Genomic DNA, 17,000 nt, shown 5'->3' with positions numbered 1-17,000 from the left:
TATAAATGTTAGGTACAGTAGTAAAATATTTGTACTTGGTCAAGTCACCTTTATGTGACCCCTGAACTGCAGCCATATGAACTTCTGCCCACTTCCAAACCCTAATGTAGCCATCATCACCACAACTGCACAAAATGGTGGTGAGAAAGAAAGAAAGCTACACGACAAGCTGCATCAAAAGCTTGTTTTTGAATTACAAATCCATATTACAATCCAGGCGCACATGCTTTAAAATGCTCTGTGCTAAGCATCTAAAAATAGGAAACCAGAAATAATACAAAAATAAAGGACTCAAACTATAAAGCAAGAGACAAACCATACAGCTAGTGGCCAATAAAATTGTTTCAACTGAAAAACCAACTCAAATGTGAAAGGCTCTAAGAACAACATTAACCAAACTCTAAGTAGCATTATTGCCCATACTGTGATACTTGGAAAATCTTTGAATAGTAGTTAAATATAAGAAAGTAAAAAACATGTGAATGCAAATATAAAAGTAATAATAGAAAAGATAACTGAAAACAAAATATAATAATGTATATTTTCGAACGTTTGTTTTACTTTTTGAATCTATAGCACAGATTTTGGCAATGTGAAGCATCGCACTATAGCAGTAAGTTATTTACAGTTTGTTAGAATTATGTTGTTTGAGTTTGGACTATACTTTAATGTATCTAATCATATTTTGTTCCCATTCATATAAGATGATCAAGGTTAAATTTTATCAATAGTCAATACATACGTCGGTTGAGTCTTTGATTCAGTACAGACTTTGTAATCGATTTTTTTGACAGGATGAAATGATTAGTATTTTCTAGTAATTATTATTTAGTTCAGATGTTCATAAGACCACATTGACATGAGACTAATTGGTTTTATTCATCCTTGAAGTTTTAAAAAAAATTCTATCACAACCTACACCTAATTTTCTTCATCCCCTCATCATAACAACCAAAATAAGATTATTTGACATCGAGAGAAAAGGCCGAGAAAAAATTAAAAGAGCTTGATCCAGGAGGGAAAAAAAAAGCCAATTAACTAGAAAGTTTCTCAAAACCTTGAAACAGCTAGACTCTATATTTTCACTTTTGAAGCTTGACAGAGGTTGCTGCCAATGCTCCCAGGATGAAGGCACTCCCTTGGCTCCAAAGCAAGAAAGATGATTGTCTCAATTTCACCTATCACGATCTAGCCTGAGGCTTGAAATTAACCAAGACGAGAACAAACAGTCATACGTTGGAAATTAAATTTCCTATAACTAAAAATTTATAATTCAATTGAAATGAAGAGCCATTAAAGAAGGTAAATTAAATTAATACAATTAAATTTATCTTATTTTTTGTTAACGTGAGTGTTATAAACATTATATATTTTATTGTTCATCTTTTACTCAAAGAAATAACATGAAATGTTAGTTTAAAACAATAGTGAGGTAATCATAGTCGGTGAATGCTCAAACTCCTAAACTATAATAAAACTTTATGTAAATCAATCTAATAGCATCTGAAGCTTTACACTATCTAATATGATCATTCAAGATGATTCTAAACATTAATTGTGTCTTACTTTATCGTTTATATATCAATATATTTTTAATTTGTACACAATCATCACAGAAGCACCGTTTAAACTTATACCTATGAAAGTACATCAATTTCAAGATCATTTTCTATTTAGATACATTGGTATCTTAGGGGCCATTTGGGATCACTTTTATTTTTTGTTTTCTATTTTTTATCTTTATTTTATTTTTTTATGTTTTGATTTGAAACAAAACATATTTAATATGTTTGAGTAAGATATGATTACTTTTGAAAATACTCAAAAACATCGAAATGTTGTTTTGAGTGCTTTCAAAAACATGTTAAATTTTTTTTTCAGAAATAAAAAACAAAAACATGTAAAAATTCCACAAAACAAATATGGTTTTTAAAAATAAAATAAAATAAAATAATGAAAGATAAAATTGATTTCAAACAAGCTCTTAGCGTTCCTCTGCCAGTACCATAAATGGATAAACTCCAACTTAGTCAAGCATGCACAAACAATCACTTTATAAGTCCATAACATTCACATTTTCATGTCATTAAATATGTAATATTAAATGCAAGAATGCATAAAACTATTGAAATGGCTAAAAAAATTCAAGAATAGACGAATCATAATGCATTAATCAAGCATCAATTACAATTCATACGATTGACTTATAAGAGATAAAAAAAATTATACTATGACTTAAGAGTACGAGTACTCACCTTAATTTCACCTTAAGAAATGATTATTCCAAGTCCTTTAATCCTCTTTGTCACAACTTATAATTTTCTCACTTGGTTATGTTTCATGATATTCTATCATAGAAATGTAGCAATTTATAGTTAAATTGACTATAAATGATTGCCAAACAAACACTACTCTTACCTCATTATCTCTTCTTCTTTTGCACAATCTGATCTTGATCTCATTGATTCTTTAATTCAATTGCTTGTCCAGACTAAAACATTGAAATTAATTTGTAAAGAATAATTTATATTATTAAAGGATAAAATTCATAGAGTCTTACCTTAACATTCATTAAATGGCTTGATTTGTCTCTTTCCAACATGAACCTTCACCACAAGCCTTCTTGCTAGAATTCCTGTTATTAATTAACATAATTCTTTATTACTATCTTAAATATAATTTAATTTAACATCATACATTTATATATATATATATATATATATATTTATTATATATATAATCTCACTTAAAAAATACTAGCCCATTTTTTTAAAGGCATGGTACAATCTTCCTTGCTCACGCACACAAATCCCCCCATCGTCTCCGTCGATTCAACTTGGTCAAGGAAGGTGATCCTTCCCTCTGGTTCGGCTCCCTCCAGAAGAAGCTGCTCATTTCCCTCACTTCCTCCCTCCTCTCACGCAGGTTTTCTTCTCCTTCGCTCAAGTGCGAATGCAACATCCTCCTTACAAACGCCAGAAAAGCACACAACGGCTTCAGTTTGGTCTTCTTGCAAGCAAGGGACCTCTTTTCCTCCCTTCTTCCTTCAGCCACAATCGCTCCCGCTTGGAGACCACAAAAGTTGCTTCGTCTTCTTCACTTGCTCGACTGCGTCACCTCCTTTGGTTTTGATCGCTATCGTCGTCGCCCTCATCGAGGGCTAGCCTGTTCGATGTCTCCTCCCGCTTGAAACCAAGGTCCTTCTTCCTTCCTCTTATTCCTCTTCCTCTTCCTCTATTCACACGTGACTCGGTTGCTAGGCTATCGCCGCTCGAAATACTTGATTAGAGTTTGGCTTCCTCACGACGTCATTGCTTCCCACTTCTTCTCCCTTTCTCTAAATCCATGTGCTTCCTGCGTGTATTCGGTAGAATGAAACGAGAGAAAAAATTCATCATTTTGATTCCCGCAAGCATCGCATCTCATTTGAACGACACAGATATCAATTTAGTTTTATTTTCTTACACGATTATTACAATCTCCCCTCATAAAAATGTTGTCATCAAATTAATTAATATATCACAAATTGCTTCTCATTAATTAGATAAAACATATATTATCCATAAATTTTCATGAAGAAATTTACATTTCACTCAACAAGATAAAACATGAATGCAATAAAACAATGGTCTACTACAAGATAACTCAATTAACTTCTCCCATCAACTGAAATAAGGTAACATCAAACCTAAAGCAAGGTAACATAACAACAACAACAACAACAACAACAAACATCCTCTGATAAAGAAAAGCTCTAGAATGGCACACTTATAACATGCAATAAAACATAACACTCATCAATCCTTAATAGCATCAACATCAACAGTGAGTTCATTAGGCTCTCTACTATTAAGCGAATCAACTCGAGGACAAACAAGTTGACTTGGATGAACTTAAGTAGGAGCTGAAGTTGTAGACTTGATCATTCTCTATGTGAAGGAGCTCCAATAGGTTCATGTTTTGCTGAGATTTTTTGGCCAAGTGAATGACAATATTTAGCTATGTAACCAAGTTAAAATCACCAGTAACATGTATGAGAGCCCATCAAACATTTAAATTTATGATGGTTTCACATTTGGCGCAAGTAACTCTAGTACTTCGAGAAATATAGCCATTAAATCTATCAGAACTAAAGTTGGGCTTCTTCCAATTTAATCCCTTTGATTAACCCACATGTTTTCATTCATCAATACTCTTTCTCTTGTGTGTCTCCTTATGCTTCTAAATAACCTGAAAATCAATCTCTACCCGTCTAGTCTGCTCCACTAACACTAAATAATCATTAATCCTCAAAGGCACTCATGAATTTCATATTGAATCAATTAATCCAAAAAGGAATTAGTAGTATTTATCTTCTGCGGTAGCTATCAACTATGATGCATACCTCAATAATGTAGTGAACTCTGATTCATAATGCATAAAAGTCTTCTCTCATTGCACCAACTTGATGAATTTGTCTTGCATCTGTCTTGAAATAGATATGGGTAGAGACCATTCTTTGAAAAACTCCATAAAATCTTCTCAACTTACAATCAAGTTGGGTATATCCCCTTGTCTGTCCTGACACTGCACACGCCACCAGTTTTCAGTTTCTCAATTTATCATAATGTCAAGTTGTCTAGTATTTTTTTTACCCTTATCAGCCAGTTATTCACTTCAATCGAACCTTCAATTCAATTGAACAAAGATGGACGTGGATCTTGAAATGTTTTTAAATACTTATCCACAGCAACTATATCACTCCCACCAAGTTGTGATCCTCCTTAATCAACTTTCATTGCGCAATCATCTGGGTCAAAGCATTCGTGCTCAAATTTATAGCATATGGTACTTTTTCATTTCTTATCGGACTTCCCTCTCTTCTAAATTCTTGGGTGCATCCATTTTCCTGAATTAAAATAATCATTTAATTAATGTTAACTTAAATTTTCTATTTTATTTTATTTTTTTAATTATCCTATTGGCTCTTTCATTGATATTGTATTAATTAATTCTAAATATTGACTCCTATACCACTTTTATCACGACCTACCGGAGACTTGAAATTAATCAAGGCGGGAACAGACGATCAAACAGTTTTCCATTCGTTTTTTTTTCAAAAAACTATTCTTATATAATGAACACTTCTCTTTCCTCCCAATACAGCCCACATAGCATTCATCCTTTCCTTACTTTCAGTACTTCTATTCATCTATGTCATCAAGAAACCAACTACGAATTTATAAAAAAACATATGGCTCAACGCTGGTAATTCTAGACATCAGTAAATCCAATAATGGCTACAAGAAAAATAATAACAATATAAAATTAAATATATAATTAACTTATTGGTATTGTATTTAGCCACAGTAAAACCACGAATATAAAGGGGCGAGGAGGGTGACAATGCATGCTAAGAAAACCTATAGAAAATAGTTCATTTATTCAATGATACGTCTCATTATACATTAAAAAACCAAGCGTTAAATTAAGAATCTTCATTCAGGCTGCTGACGCTTAACATTTATGTGCACTCGATATTGAAAGCATGTAAATTTATAAAAAGGGATAAATATTTTAAGGCAATAATTCTCCTATCCAAAATCTAATACATTTTAAATAGCACATGTGGCCATATAGACATTTTCTATGGGTAATTTAGAAGGATATAGGAAACATAAAAAAAAAATAGCAGGGTTGCATAAACCTAATATGAATTCAAATCGAGAAGAACTTCTAGAGTCTGAAGCTCTCCCAATCAAAATAAAAAACTTTTCTACACGTCAAGTGTTTATGCATATAGAAAAGGTTGGAGAGACTTTTCCATATAAGCAAATTGTTTTTTTTCTGGAAAAACTTTATGCAGCTCCAACATAAAGCTCCACTCTCAAGAAGACACATTTCCATTTTATATCACTATCATCATAATATTACAAATCTTCTAGAAAAAAGCATAGAGCCTTGAATAAAAGTTTGATGTTTTAACTCCCTTCAATTTTGCATATGATTTCCTGTAAAACAGGCAAGTAACCTCTTTCTCAAGCTCGAGCAATAACGCAAGAAATATCATCTGGCAGTGTGGACCGTACCTCGCATAAGAATGCCTACCTCATTTTAAGAAGGCCTGATGAAGTGTCCTGACTAAGGTTATTTGTTAATCTGAATGAAATAACAACGAGAAGAAGAAAAGCAGGCTCGCATCAAGATTCATGCTAAACCTATGCTCAAAAAACAATAGATTTGATCTATTTCTGCAATATATTTTACCCCTATAACCTGAGGCAGATCTGGGTTGTAGGAAAGAACAGTAAAGTGTTGAATTCAATTAGAAAAGCATCAAACTAGGCCCCTCTAAGACAAATAAGTAAAAAAAACATAATTGATTTTTTACCCTGATAGCTATAGCTTATAATCAAGATAAACGGATAAATTAAAATTAACAAGATAAACAAAGTTAACTAGCCAATAACACTAACTTCAATTGTAATCCACCATTTGCTGCTCAGGCTCTCTACCAAGTTCAGACCATTTGAAATCCGTGGGCCAGTAAACATCGGAGAGAAACATCTTTTCAAATTCAGATACGTATCTATAAACTTCAGGGAAATTTACATTGTATCGTTCAATTCCTATGTATTTACATATCTAACACCTAAACTTCAATTTTAACATATATGCCACCGTACCTATACATGAAAAGGTATCTTTAACTTTTTAAAATGTAAAATAGTGGTATTTTTTATGTGATATGAAAGATTTGGGTCTTATAAATGTAAGAAAATAAAGTTTAGGTATTAATATGTAAATACACAGGAATTGAGTTGTATCTATGTACATGCCCCTAAACTTTAATGCAATTACATTACCTAAAAGGGTATGATGCAGCTAATTAGAGGAAGAAATATGTTTAGAATGATATAACCTCAGGAGTAGAGCGTCCTCGTCATTTCCATCTAACTTCAAGTCATATGTTGGGCCTTTGTGTGCCTGAATGGAGCAAAGTGGACCAGCCGACAAAACTACAGGTGCAACCCTGACATTTGCTTAATATATATCATTATAATGAAGAAAAAAAACTCATATATTTGTTCTAATAGAAAACATGTTCACACATCTTAAGAAAGATTCATCAAAACTTCAAAACTTACTTTTGATCGGTCTCCTTGCTACAAAGCATAGGCTGCAATAAAAATGAAATTTTGTAACTATTTTCTATAAACTTTTATATTATGCTTCTATAAAAACAATTTTCAGCTGTCCAAAATATTACTGGTTCAACTGCACATACCCATTGGTATACAAAAATGCAATTGCAAACTTACCCAAGTCCAGATCTCCCAATATGGAAGATAGCTATACAAATTATATAGCAGAGGTCTATTATTGCACCCTCAACCAAATAATATTATTACGAGAACGATCACTAAATAAGGAACAAAAATTAAAAATTAGTTTAAAATTGGAAATGCTGCACAGCTTATAAAAAATATGGTGTTATTTGATATCAAGTTTTAAGCAGGATTTAATTAGGAATTAGCATAAGTCTTATCAAATTATTCTTTTCGTTTTAAATCTTATTATGCCATGTAATCCCGTTTTCATCCCATTTCAAATTAATTTTCAGATTTAATGAATCTCACTGGAGCCAGGAACCAATGTAATTTAACTACTGAAGGCTTCTCTCTTATGAGTTGTATAGTCCTCCGCCACACACAAACGGTTGAAGACCTGGCTCAGACTTTTGGCCACGATGGATGCTTATCAAGCACTTTTTGTTGTTTGGGGCTATAACTATAAGAGATTAGAGGAGGGAGTTATTTAATTTAAGTTTTTGCTGATTTAAGGAGAATGACAATAGATAGCTGCATTTGCAGGAAAACAAGAGAAATTATGCTGATAAATGGAGCCTATAGATTTCTGACATTGTTTTAATGATTAAGTTTCTTTAGAAATAATTCCAGTCTCCATCCCTTGATCATACTAATGAAAATAAATTTATTGCAACTGCTATCATCATGTGATCCATGTCTTATCCAAAACAAATTTTGATGCTTTATATGTTGAGTGATGTGCTTTTTTTCTTATTTTTCTGTAAAGTTTATGCATCACATCAGTTTCCCTATCCGTTTTAGGTTTTTCTATTCAATTAAATCTTGAATACAAAAAGCCAAATGGTAAGCCATATTTTTTATGCCTTACAAGTTGTCATACCCAACAATTTTCAAAATTTAATGCTGAAGTTTAGTAAATACTACTTTCCATGATATAAGAATAGATTGTCTGGCATCCTAACTTAGGTAGGATTTAAGCATGTTAAATTCTGTCAAATTAAATTTTAAGGGATTTAAATCCATATTTTTAGATAAATTCCGTTTTAGCCTGTTAATGGTTATTCAGGATTAACATCTTCAATATGATAAATACGCTCCTTCGCTGGGCTGGCAAAATTAAGATCAGAAATCCAAAATTTCATAAACCCGCGAAACTTGCTCACTTATTATGTGAGTGGATTTCGTAAAGCCGGCCATAAATACTGTTAATAGGCGCTACCAAACACCCCATGAGAATTTTTCCCTTCATATTTTTTTATCTGTGACAAATATTCAAATAATTAATGAACATATAACAAAACTTAACAGTTGTCATGCAAAGAAAAATTTCACATTTCAATCCTTCAAGATTTATTAATCTTAAATTACCAAAACATCTACAAAATCCTAAGCTAGCCTCTACTTCTACCCAACCAGCCTCTAAATACTACTCCCGAGTTAACCTCTAATTGTAGCCAAACAGCTCAGTTACGTTTAGCATTAACATCCTCTCTTTGTTGATATCTCAAAATCGATACCTTAGAATTAAAGTAGAGAAAGCATTTCGCCCGTCATTGTAACTCAACCACGGCAAACAAGCAATTGCAGTTGAAGGCAATGAGCAATCAAGAGTACAGAAATAACTCTTACCCGTGGACAGGAAGCGATGCAGGACGCGATTGAATAGGCTGACAGAGATCCATCGCTAGCTGCCACGAGTACGATTTCAGGATTAGGGTTTACGGAGGGAGCAAAAGCGGTCCTGAAGACAATGCGAGAGCTAAGCTCCCTCTCGATAAGAATGCTACGCCGGTAGCTTTCTTCGTCCCACTGCCTCGCATCTCCTCCACCCCGTCCGCCAGTGTTTCTTCCGACCTCCATTATCGAAGTGTCGGTCCTCCGCCGTGTCTCGGGAAGATCGGTAAGAGCGGTAACCGGAACTGAAAGAACTAAATTTTCAATTAGGGTCGAACAAAGTTGAAGCAAATGATATAATAAATAATTAAATTTAATTAATATAATTGAAATAATATAATTATGATATATTAATATCATTTTTTACCAATTCAACAATTAATGTTCTAATTTAAGATAATAATTTAGAATATTTCAAAAAATATTCTAAAAAATCTAACACATGATATTTTATTTTTCTTAATTTAAATATTTTATTTATGTTCATCTCATCAAAATAAAATGACTAAAGTTAAATAATATTTGAATCAATCAGTTCTTTAAAAATCAAAACGATTTATCAGTTTTTCAGCTCAACCCCAATTTAATTTTAAGTTTATGCATAAATGGTTCTGAGCTTAGATCAAACCAGTTGAATAACTGGTTCATGGTTGAACCGATCCAACCAGTCAGTCCCATTCGCTTTTCAAAACCAAGATCTTATTATTAAAATTTGTATAATTAAAATAGTATCATAATCCCTTAAATTAGAGCTTAAATATTTTTAAAAGCTCTAGCTTATATTAGATGATAAATATTTTTAAAATTTTTTGAAATTTAGGACTAAAACGAACTCATAAAAATAGTTGAAAATTATCTACCATTTTGCTCTTTGTATTAATATCACTAGAGGGTAGAGAAAGTTTGTATTTCGAGAGCAAATGGAATACTTATATTTTTACTAGAAAATATCTAAAATATATATATTTCAGGAGAATTATTTTTTTTTTACACTTTAAATATAAAAGGTGAACCATTTATTAAGAAACATCTAAATTTTTAAAAGTGGGATATTGTCATGTGAAACATGGATTACCACTTGATAAGAAGGCTTTATTACATACTCCACGAGTCGCTTTGTGATGGGATGATTTAAAGGAATGATCTGAGGCTATTATACGAGTCTCGACCATCCCTAATGTGCCCAACAATTCGAGTACCACACCCTCCACTGGGGAAATCGAACCCCAAACCAGAGGGGACTTACAAGTGACAAGCAGATGCCCGACCAGCTAATCTAAGTACGCGGCGCAAATTTTGATGCACACACACACATATAAGCTATTTGTACAACCAAAATTGATTACTTGGATCAATGAAGTCGAATATCACTTAGTCTGAGTAACACTCAGCTCTTCCTCCAGTACAAGCCAATCGAGTATGAAGGTACGAAAGAGGACAATGAAGAGGTTGGCTCAAAATATTATAAAGTTATATTGAATGAGCCAAAAAGTTAATGGGTCAAATGTTGATTGACTAACTACAAGAGGCAAAGTAGGAGGTGAAGCAAGAGAGGCTGGGCACGAGAAGCACCGGAGATTGAGAATCTTCCCGTTTACCAGATAAACCAACCAGGAGAAGATATCTCAAAGACCCCAATTTAATGGGAATATTACCAATAAGACAGTCATACATGTGTATGGGTCTGTAATTGATGTATGTTTAAATATATTATTTTATGAAAATCAACCCTTATAAATAGACGGTATTAAATATAAACCAGAATCTCGGATCTTACGATTTGAACCCCGGGATTGTAGATTTTCGTTCTATGCTTACATGAGCCAAGAAAAAAATCCTTTATGATCTCCCCCATCCTACTCATTTTTACCTTAACTCTGTGTCTCAGCCTCCCTCCCTCCCTCCCTCCCAATGCTCTATTCCTTAGGCATGATTCAAGGACAAATATAAGTTCAATACCCTAAAAATGCACAATAAGTGTGAATCGTGCCACAGAAAATAAAAAAAAGTAACACAAAAAGAAAAACTTAGCCATTGAGAAGTTGCAAGCAACTTGGAGAAAGCAAATCCATGAGCTCAAAGTGCAGATGATGGAAATTATAAGAGAGATGCTCGTTCAAGCAATAGCTCTGCCACATTTATTGGCATCCCCCACGCGTCAAATGAGGGAACCTACCACCATTGCTAGAGAGCCCCTTCGTTGACCCAGAGTGATGTTTCATACCATCACTATAGCATGGGTTTAGCCCTATCAAATTATGGTAGATGGAAGCTTATCGAGATATCACAACCTTTTCAACCGGAAGATGCCTTTTCCAAGGAGATCGTTGAAGCTTAAGCTCTTGAGTGATTCAAGAATTCATCCTTAGAATCCTATCAAGGAAGATTGGAGCCTTCTAACCACATCACCTCCTTCGATATTATTGTTTTTTTGGTGAGAAGCAAGGATACATTGAAGTGTCGTCTTTTCTTCAATACAATGAAGAAGAAAACCCTCTAATGGTTCAACAATTTGTAATTATGACTGATTAGCTCTTTTGTAGAGTTCAATATGATATTTATAACACAGTTTGTAGATGCACATAAGCCCACATGCATTTGAAGGTACGGTTGCAACTTTGTCAGGAGCATTGAGAGTCTTTGTATGATTTTGTTACTCACTTATAGAAGGAAATCCTGGAAGTGTGAAGCTTAGAATCTACTGTCTCTCCCACCTCCCTTTCTCAAGGTCTTAAAAAAAAATCTTTTCTACTATGTATTAGGCTTGGAACCAAAGATGTTCGTCAAGCTTTTGGAACTCACAAATAGCCACATATCAGCAAAAGAGTGCAATTCGTGTTAGGTCACCCCAAAGTTTTAAAAATTGAAGAAATCACCTTCGAATATGAACTTTCTAAGGAAGCAAATGGAAGTTGAATCACCCATTGTGACCAGCGACCACTCCCATGTTTAAAGAGCATCATTCTCTCCCTTTTCATGGGATGCCTGACATGCAAGAGAACGAAGTTTGCTCCTTGGAAGGATGAGCTTGGTATCAGGAGAGGCAGATAGGCTGATATTTTGGAAGGAGTCCCACACCTCAAACTTATGAAATCTAACAACCATCTCGTTTGAGAGTCTTGATAGCTGAGATTATAAAATACATTCAGAATAAATAATTATTGTGGAAACTCATTTTGAATAAGGTAGAAGGAAACTCCAATGACCCAAATACATAAATATATACACCCAAGTTTAAAGAGCATCATTCTCTCCCTTTTCAATGGATGCCTTGTATGCAAGAGAAGGGAGTTCGCTCCTTGCAAGGACGAGCGTGATATCAAGAGAGGCAGATAGACTGCCATTTTGGAAGGAGCTCCACACCTCAAACTTATGAAATCTAACAAACATCTCATTTGGGAGTCTTGATAGATGAGATTATAAAATCCATTTGGAATAAATAATTATTGTGGAAACTCATTTTGAATAAGGTAGAAGGAAACTTCAAGGAACCAAACACATACATATATACACACGAACAAACAAACGCGCGCGCGTGCACACACACACATTGTGTCAGCAACGGGTACCACGGGCATGACACCAAGGAGCGTCAGTGCCTTATGTGCTTGATTGAGGAATTGATTTTGGCTAAAAAGTTGAAGGAATTTATAGTGTCACGGGTGTTGTCTCGACCATTCTTGTTGGAGAAAATCAAGGCCTATTGACAAACCGATCTAAAGAGACTCTGCTCATAAGAAATTTACATGACAACCTCATCCGAGTGACAAGCCTTGCGTCATTCATCCATCATCTTTAGGGAGGAAGACCTACCTACTAATGCAAATTTATACAACAACGACATTGAAATCATGACTATGTTCACCAACTTCCAAATTGATATGAGTTTAATGAACATCTTGTTCAAATTTGTCCTTGATAAGATGAACCTAGGGATTGCACATCTCTTAAATACATCCAATTCATTATATGGCCTTCTAGAGAAAGGAAAGAAATGTTTGGAGTCTTAACTTTGCTTATCGTCTACGATAAGGATGATAAATCATTTAATTTCATGGCTTACTTTGTCATAATCCACTTGTTAACAAAATATAATTCCATCTTTGATTTTATCCTCCTCAACACCTTCAAATGTTGTCATCTCTATATACTATATAGCAGTGAAGTTTCTACGAGATGGTAAAGTGATCATTGTCCAAAGTAACTTGGAAATTTACACATTTTCTACCAGGAAGTGTGCATTGAGAAACCTTGAAGTTGGTGTCCATAAAGAAAGTAGTATGGAGACTAGTGAGACAATTGAGGAGGCCCGAACAACAATCAAAGAATGTAATATGTTTTTCAACTAAGCTTGGCTTTTAATGCAGAAGAGAACATTACTACGCTCCGGAAGTATCACAACGTGTTCACTTGGTCAACTGAGATGTCAAGAACATTCACCAATCAAAGAGCAAGAGATTTTGTACAATACACCACCTATTGATTTAAATTGTGCAAGCATTTTTCAAATGTAAAGCTCCTCTACTCATGGCCAAATGAGCCCGAGGAAGCCAAGACAGTTAGCTTATGAAGTGAACCCCAAGCCAGGTCGACCCCCGACGGATTCACACCAATTGCCACCATGACCGCAGGTGCATCTGTCTGAGCAATACTAAATAAGTCATATTGGCTAGAAGTTGGGTGGACCCCCCTTTGCTTTTCTATAAACCTTTATGTTTTCTCATCTTTTTTGTGCTCCTTCTTGCCGAACATACAACAAAGAATATTTTTATCTGATATGTTCACTAAGGTTTACCATAGCAAGCAAACACGAGCAAAGAGGCAACAAAATAATTAAAGAAGGATGTTGAAGCAAATGGGCTCAATAGATGTCTCATCACTCTATTTATAAGTTAGAGATCTCGGAATCCAAGAAAGTATTCATATAATGAGCATCTATGAAAATTCAAGATCATCATTCTAAGATACAAAGAATCGAGAAACTAAATATATGTGACCAAAAGTAACCACCCAAAGTACCAGAGACCGAACATCTCTCAATCTGCTCATCAGTATCATGAACGACTACTTAGATCAATAGCGAGTTAAACGGCTCTCAATCTATCTTCCACCTGAAGCTAATCAGACAAAACATTTAACTTGGATTCTCGATTCGAGCCAAGAACTGGAGATGAATCGTGTCGACGGATAGTTGTGGTCTATAATTATTTGGTTGGAGGAATTAATGTCTTTAGTTACAACCTACATCACATACAAATTCATATAAAGTTATCATCAGTCTTTACAACTGCATATAGAAATCTTACAAGATAATTTTTCTTGAAACCATTAATCATTTACTACATTTACACCAAATATTGATGTGTTATGCTCAATTTCGAGGTTGGTCCAACTCGAAATCAAACTGAGTTGACTCAAATTTGGGTTATTTGGATTAGTTCCAACTCACTGGAAATTGAAACAAAATGACTAAAATTGACTTATTTGATTTCGTTTCAGCTTGAAATCTGCTCATAGCTCATGAGTTGACTTTATCTAGCATTATATATAATTTTTATAAATAAAGAATAACTCGAGCCAAGCTCAAGCCAGTTCAAACAAATCCATGTATGACTCGACAAAAATTCAATCCAAAGTTTTGGCTCATAGCTCAACTCATTTATTTCAACCCGAGCTAAAACTCAAATCAATTTCTGAACAATTAACATTAAAAAAAAACAAAAATGAATCAAAATATAAATAAAAAACTCTACAACTAATACTAAATTGCAAGTCCCAAAAGATTTAATGAAAATGCAAAAATAAATTCTAGCATATTGTGACCATTCAAAACTTAAGATTTTGACCATCCAAAAACTTCAATTTACACATCACTCCATTCCCGCCTATGCATGTAAATATACACTTCACATTTTATAAGTTAAAATTTTGCTATAGATTTGATGTAGCTCTCTGGGCGGTGGTATAACTGTAAAATTTGAAGTTTAGCTGTTAGACATAAAAATTTAGGAGCAATTACATATGCATCACCTGAAAACTTGCTATTTACAAACCAACCAACCAACCCTCTTTCACACATTTTTCAAACTCTCACTCAAAAATCAAAATTCATCATAAGTCTCATGCATAAATACATTAATTCTATAGCTCAAAAAATATCACCGGAATGATTAATTTGTAAATATCAATCTTTGAGGTGGTCTGTATGTAATCATCCTAAAACTTTAAGAATTGTGTGGTCTGTATGTTTTTTTCATAAGGAGTCATTTGCAGAGCTGCCTACGGGCTCCAATTAGAACAAGCCCCAAACAAAATGTATGCACGCGAGCCTTACTTTAAAAAATTATAAATTTATTAAATTAAATATTACTTAGATAGCTTAATCTAATTAGAGCCCTCAACTGTATCTAAATGGAAATTTTTCTCAAATGTAAATGCCCCTATTTTTATGGCGCTAGAAATGTAAAAGTAAAACTAAGAGACTGTTTAGGGCAGCTGCCACTTAAAACTAAAGGTCCGTTTGAGACAGCTGTCACTTATTGAATAATCTGCTGATAAGCTGATTGAAAATAATATGTTGATAAACTAGGTACGATGACTATTACAATTTTTTATTTTTTTTGGAAAAGTCAGACCTCTGCCAGAAAGCTGTCACAACACCTAGACAGGTGCGGTGTGAAAACACTATTTTCAACGCTTTGAAATGCATAGGCTGTCAAAATGCAGTTTACTCAAACAAACGAGACCGTACCAAATAAGCTACCCCAAACAAACAGTAAGATTGTGAGATTATATATATAAGAAATTGGGGGTACGAAAGTAAATGCCCCATTTAAATTTCCTCCAAAGTCTTAATTTCAACTTTGATATATGTGACCTTGAGCATGCTTTATTATATATTTATTCCATATTTAATGTATCCAAAAGACCTGTCAGGCAGAGTCGCATGCTTTCGTTGCCAACTCTTTCCTCATTAATGTGGCTCCAAAGTCAACACGGGTTTCCCATTCCGATAAGATTCAACTATGATTACATATAATTTGAAATTTTGCATAAAAAATATTTCTAAATTGAATAATTAACCAATTTTTTAATCTAAATTAGGTAGTCCACCTTTCAACCTTATGTAAGTCCAATCCACTTCACACACATTATTACACACCAAACGGTGCTAAACCACCCCCAACAAATTCTCTCTCTCTCTCTCTCTCTCTCTCTCTATTTTAACTTTAAAATTTATAGAATTGTCAAATAACGCTTAGTCACTTTAAATTGGAGATGACTATTAGAGTTCGATTTTTAAATAATCTGAAACTATTTTGACACTTCAAAAACATTTGTGACTCAAAGGGCCAGATGTAATAATGAGGGACTATTTTGATAGTTTACACACGCACATGGACACACATTTATATTATATATTTGTACATCAGGAATGTGTCAGAACATGGAGATCTAACGGTCCATAATAAAAAAAAAACTACAACAAATGAGAGTCTATCTACAGGAGACCAAGAGACTAATTTATCTAATCGAATGCAACCATCCAAGCTAAGGATGAAGACCAAATGAGCCAGGTGAATGACAAAAGAATGATTTGAGTCTGAATTGATTGGACTAAAACAAGTCAAATAAACACTTGAGTTAACCGTCAAAAGAATGCCAAGAAAAGACATCGACCTGTCTTATGATAGATCTGATATGAGGTAAGAGTAAAAAGTACTCAATATCACCAATCATCTTACGAATGCTCGTGGAGTTCCTCATAAGAGACAAAAATTTCACAATATGATAGAGTCACACAATCACATTCACCCCAAAGGAACCCTATATCAATGAACGAGACATCTATCGAGTTACGAGGATTCACCCTCTGCTTGAAAGTTTATAGTTCCTCATCTAGAGATTAAGGGTCAATAATCCGACTAGATAACCGATCTACAAAACCTAGCCAACTAAGTCGGTCCTGCCAACCCAATGCAAATCAAGTCCAGTCGACCAACTACACCAACTTTA

The 17,000-nt window shown here is 33.9% G+C and overlaps 1 protein-coding gene across 5 annotated transcripts in view; it reads right to left on the bottom strand.

Moving 5' to 3' along the window:
- LOC110029666 (THO complex subunit 6) overlaps positions 1–9,208 on the bottom strand; it is a 58,238-nt gene extending 49,030 nt beyond the window's left edge. For all 5 annotated transcript variants that reach the window (XM_020732076.1, XM_020732084.1, XM_020732066.1 and 2 more), the window contains exons 1-4: positions 8,940–9,208; positions 7,128–7,159; positions 6,902–7,012; positions 49–125 (exon numbers count right to left, since the gene is read on the bottom strand). In XM_020732076.1, coding sequence (XP_020587735.1) covers positions 49–125; positions 6,902–7,012; positions 7,128–7,159; positions 8,940–9,170 — 451 coding nt within the window. In that variant the 5' untranslated portion in view covers positions 9,171–9,208. The remainder of the gene's footprint in view (positions 1–48; positions 126–6,901; positions 7,013–7,127; positions 7,160–8,939) is intronic.
- Between the last annotated feature and the right edge of the window lie 7,792 nt (positions 9,209–17,000).

Source organism: Phalaenopsis equestris, unplaced genomic scaffold (assembly GCF_001263595.1).
Source record: "Phalaenopsis equestris unplaced genomic scaffold, ASM126359v1 Scaffold000002, whole genome shotgun sequence".
NCBI lineage: Eukaryota > Viridiplantae > Streptophyta > Magnoliopsida > Asparagales > Orchidaceae > Phalaenopsis > Phalaenopsis equestris.
Note: the sequence above shows the minus strand (reverse complement) of the source record. Positions and strands in the feature narration are given on the sequence as shown.